The sequence below is a fragment of the Glycine max genome, chromosome 8, assembly GCF_000004515.6.
Source record: "Glycine max cultivar Williams 82 chromosome 8, Glycine_max_v4.0, whole genome shotgun sequence".
Taxonomy (NCBI): Eukaryota; Viridiplantae; Streptophyta; class Magnoliopsida; order Fabales; family Fabaceae; genus Glycine; species Glycine max.
The window spans coordinates 7,746,813-7,756,747 of record NC_038244.2 but is presented as its reverse complement, the minus strand read 5'-3'; the positions used below and the strand labels follow the sequence as shown (position 1 = coordinate 7,756,747).

At 35.3% G+C, this 9,935-nt stretch overlaps 2 protein-coding genes across 3 annotated transcripts; one reads left to right on the top strand and one right to left on the bottom strand.

Moving 5' to 3' along the window:
• Positions 1 to 441: 441 nt before the first annotated feature.
• LOC100806928 (stemmadenine O-acetyltransferase) lies at positions 442 to 2,122 on the top strand. Its single transcript, XM_003532663.5, has one exon. It carries the CDS (start codon positions 564 to 566, stop codon positions 1,896 to 1,898), a length of 1,335 nt encoding a protein of 444 aa, XP_003532711.3. The 5' UTR covers positions 442 to 563; the 3' UTR covers positions 1,899 to 2,122.
• A 1,592-nt stretch (positions 2,123 to 3,714) lies between these two features.
• On the bottom strand, positions 3,715 to 8,257 carry LOC100806394 (two-component response regulator ARR11). 2 transcript variants are annotated; one of them, XM_041018053.1, is made up of 5 exons: positions 8,055 to 8,257; positions 6,514 to 6,666; positions 5,996 to 6,388; positions 5,798 to 5,871; positions 3,715 to 5,288 (listed from the first exon to the last, which is right to left on the bottom strand). In XM_041018053.1, exons 1-5 carry the CDS (start codon positions 8,185 to 8,187, stop codon positions 4,293 to 4,295), a joined length of 1,749 nt encoding a protein of 582 aa, XP_040873987.1. In that variant the 5' UTR covers positions 8,188 to 8,257; the 3' UTR covers positions 3,715 to 4,292. The 2 variants fall into 2 exon arrangements, with proteins under 2 accessions (XP_040873987.1, XP_040873986.1); XM_041018052.1 differs by having other exon boundaries at positions 3,716 to 5,288; positions 5,798 to 5,874.
• Positions 8,258 to 9,935: the final 1,678 nt, after the last annotated feature.

Below are 9,935 nucleotides of genomic sequence, written 5' to 3'. Positions count from 1 at the left end.
TGCATAGGAGTGTTTAATTAAACAACTAAACATAATTACATATAGGCGTGACAATGAAACCTCTACTCGTGAGTATTCGTCCAAATCTGTTCCGATTTTGATAGAAAATATTCGAATTGATCGGATTTGGGTTCGGGGATTATCGAGGTCGGAGACGGGGATGTCACTACCGTCCCATATCCATTCCGATGATGAAATTATTAAAATTTTATTAATTACTTGTTAATTTTTTTTATAATTTTTATATAATTTAATATTTTTTCTTGATGATTTTTATAAATAAATATGCTGCAAATACAAGTACAAATATATGTTGAAAAATCAGTCAAAAATTGAAGAGATAATACCTGTCTACATCCCATTACCATGTCTAATTATATATCTTATAGTAAAAGTGAATTAGAGTGTATGCAGCTACCCTTGCTTGATATAATTAATTCTAATCAATGACAGTAGGATATATCATATATATCGATCAGTAGCGGTAGTTATCGAGATGCTGCAGGCAGAGCATCCATTGATATATACCATAGTCCTTTTAGTTATAAAAATTATCAAAGAAAATGGAGTTCATATCAAGAGAAACCATCAAACCCTCGAACCCCACCCCTCCTCACCTCAGAATCCATCCTCTCTCCTTCATAGATCACATCGTTTTTCGCAACTACATCCCCTTGCTTTTCTTTTACAACTCCCCAAACCATGAGCAAGCATCCACAATATCAAAACTCAAGAAATCCTTATCCCAAGTTTTATCCCGATACTACCCTTTTGCAGGCAAGCTCAGAGATCAAGTTTCCATCGACTGCAACGACCAAGGAGTGTCCTTTCTAGTCACAAGGCTGAGATGCAACCTATCAACGATCCTCCAAAACCCCACAGAAGAATCGTTGAACCCTTTGTTCCCCGATGAACTACAGTGGAAACCTATGAGTAGCAGTAGTAGTTCAAGTATAATAGCCATACAAATAAACTGTTTTGCATGCGGAGGAATAGCAATGAGCGTGTGCATGTGTCACAAAGTTGGAGACGCGGCCACACTTTCAAATTTCATCAACGACTGGGCCACACTTAACCGCCAAAAAGAACTAGAACAAGAAACAGCAGAGTTGTTATTATTACCCTTCCCAGTACCCGGGGCTTCACTTTTCCCGCAAGAAAACTTGCCCGTTTTCCCAGAAGTTTTGTTCGTGGAAAACGACACCGTATGCAGAAGGTTTGTCTTCGAGGCCTCCAAGATCGACTCCCTCAAATCCACGGTGTCTTCCCACAACGTCCCGAACCCCACGCGCGTAGAAGTCGTCAGCGCGTTGATTTACAACCGCGCGGTTTCGGCTCTAGGGTTGATTTCCAAGACGACGTCGTTCCGCACCGCCGTGAACCTTCGCACGAGAACGGTTCCGCCGCTCCCGGAGAAGAGCGTGGGGAACTTGGTCTGGTTCCTCTTCGTGCTTAGCCCTTGGGAAACGGAGCTGCATGAGTTGGTGCTCAAAATGAAACAAGGCTTAACCGAGTTTTGTGAAACGTATGCGAAGAAATTTGGAGGGGAGGATAAGGACATGTCGTTCATCTCCGAGTGTCTGAAGCAAGCTGCTTCGGTTCCCGAACCACAGCCTGGTGGTTCGGATGATGAGGAGAGTCAAATAGTAACTATGTTTTGTTGTGCGAGTTGGTGCAGGTTTCCGATGTATGAAGCGGATTTTGGTTGGGGGAAACCGGTGTGGTTCACCACTAGTAAGTGTCCCGTGAAGAATAGCATTGTTTTGATGGATACCAGAGATGGGGGTGGGATTGAAGCCATCGTGAACATGGAGGAGCAAGACATGGCCAGGTTTGAGCGTGACGTGGAGCTTCTGAAATATGCTTCTCTTAATCCTGCTGTTGGACATGGTAATTAAGTTGTTAAGATTTATTACATGGTTTTGCAGTTGAAATTGTTGCAGCACGTGATTCAACCGATAAAAATAAGGATTCTAATGCTTTAGTGTTTGCTTGGGGGTGTATTGCGCAATGTAATGTGTACATGAATAATTAAAGAAGAATTTGGTCTGTTAAGTTGGAGAATTTGTATTGTTTATGCTATTGTTAACTTGTAATTACTTGCAAAGATAGTTTGACCCCACTCACCTCTGTGCATGTGGCACTAAAAGAATTTAAAGGATGGGATTGATCGATTCATTTTTCTAAAAGAATTTGAAAAATGTTTTCCTTTACCTGCAGCTACGCTTTTCTCTCTTTACAGTGAATTAAAACAGAAAAAACGTGATCAATTAACTGCACGCATAAATGGGTTTATTGAGTGATGGTTTTGTTTTGGTATGTTGAAGCCCAAATGTGTACATAATTGATGTTAATTTGAACGTCAGACGGGTTAATTTGGATCTATTAAAAAAAATGAGATCAAAGCTTGCAATTATCTCATCTAGTAATTTTGTTATGGATAACTCTCTCTATTCATTTGTCGTAAGAGTAGACTTTTGAAAAATCAAGTCATTCTTTTTTTTCCCAATCAACCTCGGTATATTTGATTAACTTTGACATGGTTAAAATAAAAAAAGTAGATCTAAGTTTAAAGACACTTCTCTGGACTATTTAGGATGAGATTATTTAATCTCATTTTTATTTCAAGCGTTAGATAAGAATTTATTTCCCCTATAGTATTTTTTTTAGTGACACTGACACGATATGATAGAGAAAAATATAGATTTTATCAAATACTAGTTTGTTGGTTTTACAACTAATCATACTGTGTCTTTACTTGATAAAAATTTGTGCCTTTCTCTACATGACCAATATGTCAAACAAACAGTCCGTTTGGTCCTGTTTAACAACATGAAAGAGTCCAATATGTCAAACAAACAGTCCGTTTGGTCCTGTTTCAGCTGAGATCGAGTTCGATTATTTCACTTAGTTGTATCAATGGTTTTACTTCTCCATTTTTTCAAACAGTCATATATACCCTGTGTAGGACCAATCCAAATACATGATAAGCTCCTTCAATTTGCATCTCTTAATCCAAACAATTCATAATGGGCTACCTCTTGCTTAACTGGATCTAGATTCGGGAACGTGTTTTAAGTTATGGTTTAATTTAGCTATGGTAGTAATAAAGTAATTAAGAAAGAGTTTACAAGTTTTTGCAATGCAATGTGGACAAATAATTAACAAGAATTTGGTCTATTAAGTTATGATCATGTTGAGAAAAACAATTTTTTTTATCAAATATAATATAATTTCGTCGGTCTTGCAAGTTGCAACTAATCGTTAGTTTTTCTTGATAAAGAATTGTATCTTTTTAATTTATGACCATATTGTATTAACAAGATGAAATAATCCAAATCTGTGAAACAGTTCATTTGGTACTAGATCCCTATCTATGCTAAGGAAACCCGTACCTAGTGGTGTGTTTGTAAGCTTTAGTCATGTTAAAGTAATGCTAATAATTTTTTTAAATCAAACCATGTTTAGTAAAATTAAGTTAAAGGATGAAGTCATAGAATAGGTGCATAATCATCTGCGATTATAATTTCAGGAATTCTTATACTGGAAGTGGTAAAAGGATCTTTCAATTATGGTTATCATAGGACAACCATTTGATTAGGATCACCAGAGCTTTCTATGGCAGGAGCTGATTGCTTATTAGGAATCATGAAAATATGCATTGAACTATGAACTATTCAATACTGCAGAAGCGAAAAACCATCAGTTAAGCTAGTTGATCAAAGAGATTAACGCACCTGTTCTAGTATGTCTACTCTCACGTACCCTGACTCTCAGCAAATTGCAAATTTAAATGAAAATTTTGTGGACCTAATGTCTTCTAAAATACAAATTACATGTAGGCTTCAGTAAGTTTTGTCATAGGAGAGGAGTATTTCGAAATTTGAACAAATTCTGCAATTGAACTAGGTTCCATCTGATTATGTAAAGGATATAGGAACATATATAAATGATCTTTAGTTGCATTTTCATGGACAAAATTACCTTCAACTCTTTGCTGAGAATCACTCTGGACTTACAAACACAAGAAAATGCTTCTCCAAATATTCAGTTATTAGTATTAAAGGAAGCAAGCTTATTGATAAGCTTAACGTTTGTCATCACACATCATCCACTTTTATCTGTGCTTCAATATCAAAATCCTTTCTAATTGGAAAAAAGAATACCCCAGCCCCCTAAAGTTGATATTCTTGGAAAGGAAAAAGAAAGTTCAAGTTGTGACAGTAAATCGTCCTTTCGTGCATTTAGTTGGATTTTTGTTGAAGATGCAGAAAAGGGAAGAGCAGGACCGATCATGCAATGAATAGACTTTGATCTACCGATGAATAATCTGCTGAATCATAAAAGTGGCTAGGGACTTCAGCAGTAAGCCTTGGATCATAATACTCTGACATATCTATATTCTGCAGTCCAAAATTCATGTTGTAGCATTCACTTTGTAGCAAAAAGAAATTCAGGTCCTCATCCAAAGGTGCAGAAGCTACCTCACCACCCAATAATAGGTTCCTTTGGTAAAAATCCAGATCAGAAATGCAATCTAGATTGAATCCCTGAGTCTTCAAGCTCAAATTCGAGGTGAAAGTGGGCTCTGAAGATTGATCACTCACCATAAGGCTTTTGGACTGACTACGAAAGGCTTCAACTGCAGATCCTATTGAACTCACAGGATTCACATAATCACTCTCGTAACCAGCATACAAAGGTTTGGTCTCTAATTTGGCAGCAACCTCTTCTTCTGTTATAGAGGGATTGGAATTAATTGAGGCAATTGATTGTGATTGATCAATCTGAATGTGATGCTGTGTACCATGCAATGGCAACTGGCAGAGGCTATCCTCTAATTGAACAGGTGTCTTCTGTTCTTCTTTGAGTGGACCTTTTGGAAACTCACTCCAAGAGTATTCTGTTGGTATGGTGCAATCAAAGACTGCATGGTTTGCTTCTGATGACTCTACAGATGTAAAAGGTTTGTTGAGGCTCTTCTGCGAACTTTTTTGTACCTTTGGATCCGGAATTTCACTAGTGGAAGCTCTTCTTTTTTCTGTTGTAGGCTCTGACACAATTCCCTTGAGATCACCTTCATAACTTGTAGCATCCATCTGAATTAGTAAAGTTCCATCTGAATAACTGAAGCTGTCAGTGGCAATATCATTTTGTTGCTTGTTTGCAGTGTTCAGAAAACTAAAACTTCCTAGATCTTTCGAAGGTGAATCCGAGTGCTTTATTCCACTTGATGAAGATTTCTGATCATTTTCCTTTTGCAACCTACTCAAGTAGAGCCTGTATTTCTGCAGAACAATTTGTTTCTCATCAAAGACCATCAAACAGTTTTTTCTCTCCCATTTCTCTGTCTTCATTTTATGAGAGGGTACATCTATGTTGTTATATTTTTTAATCTCAAAAACATACTATTTGGCTCAAAGGACGGAAAGGGAGAAGAAGGAAAATAAAATCTCCCAAACTTTATAGGGGCAGAAAAAGTTGGAGAGGGGAGTTTCCTTCCCCTCCCCTCCAAACTTTTAAACCAAACAAGAAGATTTTATCATAATCTCTCCCTTATCCTTCCCTTTTTACTCTTCCAATCACACAGTATCTTAGAGTGAACCTACATTATGATTCAAGGTCTAACAGAAACAGCATATCAGGTATGATCACTATGGTGTATTAACATACCCAGATGTTTATTGAAATAAAGGTTATGTGACTGAAGTGTCCTATTAGGCAGTCTTTCAATCATAATAGTTGAGGACTGTTAATATAGTATCACTTAAGCAATGCATATGAGTAAGTGATATACCTGCAAGTGACTAGCAACATTTTCTCTAGTCAACCATGGAACATTCATCAGATCTAGAATTTTCTTGGGACCAACTTCTGTCCAAAAGAAATTATGTTATATTTTTGTACATAGAAGATAAGATGGTTAGCATTAATAAAAAGAATATGATCACAATTCAAAATTATACTTTGTAGGGAAGGTTGATAGGAAACTTACTATCAAATCCGATTTGATTCACTGCTTTGACAAACTTCTGATGAAGATCCACAGACCAAACTACTCTAGCTTTCTTTGTGGGAAAATGATCTCCAAATTCTTTGTCATCATGTTTGTTATCTGCATCTTTTCTTTTCTTAATTGACGTAGTTTCTTCTACAGCAAACAGGTTACCATCATCAGAGTGATCTGATCCATTTCTCATTAAGTGAATGCCCTCAAAGTCAAAACCCTCATGGCTTTCAAAATCTCTTGCCTCATGCATCCTTTTTCTAAAGACATGTTGCCATATGTTTCGCAGTTCTTTCATCCTTATAGGCTTAAGGAGATAATCACATGCTCCATGTTGAACACCTTTCATCACCCTGCTTGTTTCTCCATCAACAGACATCACTGTACAACATTGCCAAGTGGGACTTGTCAGCATGAACTTTTTAAGTCAATTTGATAAAAATAAAATAAAATTATAGTGACATCATTTAAGAAAAAGTTGAATAAATTATTAAAAGAGAACTGACTGATAACAGGAAGATCCATCTCAAGTCCTACTTGCTCCAGAAGTTTGAAACCATCCATGTCAGGCATGTTCACATCGCTGATCACTATGTCATATGCTTCTTTCCTTTCACGAAGTTTTTTCAGGGCCTCTGTTGCTAAACAACATGTAGTCACTGAAGCATATAACAGAAATGAGTTAGAAAGAGATATAATGTTGGCTTAGTGGTGAAGGGAGAAGGGAGGGGTGAAAAATCGTGGGTTCAAATCCCCCCACTTACAAAAACTAACAATTAACAACTAAAGGAGAGTAACAAGTAACAACAATCAAAAAGAGGATTTGAATTTGGAAGTTACTAAAGATGTCCAATGAATAAAAAGCATGAGACACCTCCATCTTATTATTGAATTACATGTAGCCTCAGTTTGTTGAGCTCGGGCTTTTGGATAGTCCAATCCAATCCAACTTCATGAACAGCTTGAGTGCTTGACAGATATAAATCTCTTACTGATACAGTGATACCAGTCTCAAGTGGCATGGGGTTTTTATGTGTCATATATAGTATGTACTTGTAAATCAGTTTCTACTGCTTACTTGTGGCTAGTCAAATTAATATAACATCGTACATAATGCATATAAAGGTAGCAATTGAGAAAAAACCTTATTCTTGATTTCCATTCTCTAATTAAGGAGGCTAAGAATTGAAGCTCGGCTCAACTTATCCGTGCAAGTAACTGAACCCAAAGTACAAAGATGCATAATGAATAAAAGTCAGCCTAAGGCTTATTTTCTCTACCAACCTAAAGACAGGAAATTTCGAACTCAACTACAGAGGACAGATGCTTGGTATTTCCATCATTGTATTGCACACACAAGTATTCGGCATTTCTAAAACGCCACAAAAAGTGTACACAGAGTTTTGTTTGTTCAGATTAATTCAGTTACTTGATATATTTTATAAGAACTAATCTCAAATTCCACTATCCTCTCACTGACACTAATGCTGACATATGGTAACACATAATTACCAATGGTAACCATGTGTGTAGGAGGCAGTAAATTCTAAAACCTCAGGAATCAAATTCGACAAGGTCACTTCATTTTTTCCCTCTCTGGCTTTTCGTAGTGGCAATTTGTTACTTAAAAACTTCACTTGGAACCATATGTTGCCGGAAGCCTCATGGCAACAGAACCCTCCTCCCCCCCCCCCCCCCCCCCCCCCGAAAGTTTTGATACTTTTATTATAACCACCTTCAATCTTAATAAGTTTTATCATCCAAACTTCCAAGCTTTCTACTTTCAGAAACACCAAGTTCAAAATCACAAAGAAACAACTTGAACCGACCAAAACAAATAAATCAAACTCAAAACTCAAAACAACCACCAGAATACAACTCAACATGAGCACATCCCCTCACACACTCAAAATTCAGAACAAATAATTCAAAAACCAGAAACCAATTATAGAACATATATTGAATAAAGCAACAGTCATAGTATAAATTTCAAAGTCCTTTTTTTGAGCAACAAAACAATACCAAAACAGAAGTCGAACAAACCAACCTTCATATAAGCACTTCTTGAGCATCTTTTCAAGGATTCTCAACCATGTTAGATCATCATCAACAACAAGAACTCGCAAACCAGCTGGAAAAGCATCGTGGCGTGGAGAACTAGAGAAGCAACCATTGTCCATGTTGTTTGAGAGAAGAGTCCTATGGATCACTGCGTGTGAGTTCAAGAGAAAAATGGGGTTGGCTTCTTTGGGTTTTAATTAAAATTTTAAGGTGAAGGGAATATTATGTATATTTATATGTGTATAAATTTTCATGCACTGTGACAAAAAGCACTAACGAATATTAACGGTCCCAGTGGCGCACGTTATTACATGTCCCCTTTGAGTTTTGGCCTTCCAATCTTTGTGCTGAAAAGAATAGTACTATACTAGGAACAAGGTCCAAGGAAGTTGTTTTGATTAACAAGGAGTAAAGACAAAAAAAAAAAAGATGCATGGTGAGATTAAATTTTAGGAAAAGATGGCAAATTTAATGTACAAAGATGATGGGAATTAGAAGAAAACATTAGGTTGGTTTTTGCTTTATTGCAAATAAAAAGTTAAAAACAAAAAAGTGAGATGACAAGATTGTTCAATTGAAAAACAAAAAAGACAGAGTCATGCTTTTTAAAATGCAATAAAAAAAAGTTCATTTTTGCAAAAAATGGTTGAAAAGAAAGTGTGTTTGTATTAGCGGTTATGGTTGTTCAGCAAACTCGATAGTACCTTTATTTTTAAATGTAAGACTTTTTCAATTAACTCTATCTTTTAAAAAAATTAATTAATTTAGTTAATAGAAATTATTTTATCCAAATTATCCTTTAAAATATTGAGATTTATCATCTCACTTTTTTCACTTAATTACATTTTATCTAATTAATAAATGTATGTTAGTTATCTTATATTTAAGGACGAATGTAATATATAATAAGATATGTTCTAATTTTGAAGAGGTAAGTTTATAATATTTATAATAGCTAGCGGGTTGGTTTCTGTTTTCTTTATATAATGTTGATGAGGTTGAAGTGGGTGATATACGGTTTAAATTGCAAGAGCAAGAACAAAACAAGTATCAAGCCGTATTCTTTTATGGAAAAAGATGTTTGGAGAAAGGAATTTATCAGCAAAGGGGACAAGAAATATGCATAAAGAGGACATCACCTCTATGTTGTCTGCTTAATAGTAAGTATCTTTGTGAAAAGGAAAAATAAGAAGATAAACCGTTTGTGGAAAGGCACGTACGTGGAATGCATTCCAGAGACAAGAGAATATGGTTAGACAAGCCAAGACATTAATTGGAACCCAAATTTAACACGATCAGTTTATTCAAGTTTCTTTAATTTATTTTATTTCTATGAACACTTGCAAAAGTATTTTATAATTTAGAAAAGGTTATCGGAGTAATTTTCAAAATATGTAGGAGTTATTTTAGGGTTTTTTCCCCTCATAAACTAAAATCTGAAGTTGATGAAAATAAGTCATAATTGAAAATAATAATAATAATGTAATTCTGTGTTTAAATTTTTTTATCTACTTTTTACTGTGGTCAGTTTTCAAAATTCACAACGTAAGGTGCAAAAGAACTAAGTGTTATTTGTTTCGGTAGACTATTTAATGGGATTTTGAGATCTAAAAAAATATGAGTAGAGGAAGAACCAATTTTAAACAAAGGGAGGTATTCAGAATTTTATAAATTACAAAGGAAATAAAACTTATGAAACATACTATGAGATTATAATTAAGAAGTCCAGGTGATTGAGCTTAAATAAAAAAAGATAAGTAGTGTTTAAAATTATAAAAATGGCTTTAATATTTCTTAAGATATTATAATTCATAATTAACATAATTATGATAAATTTAAATTCAAATCGCATGTTATATTTAAGCAA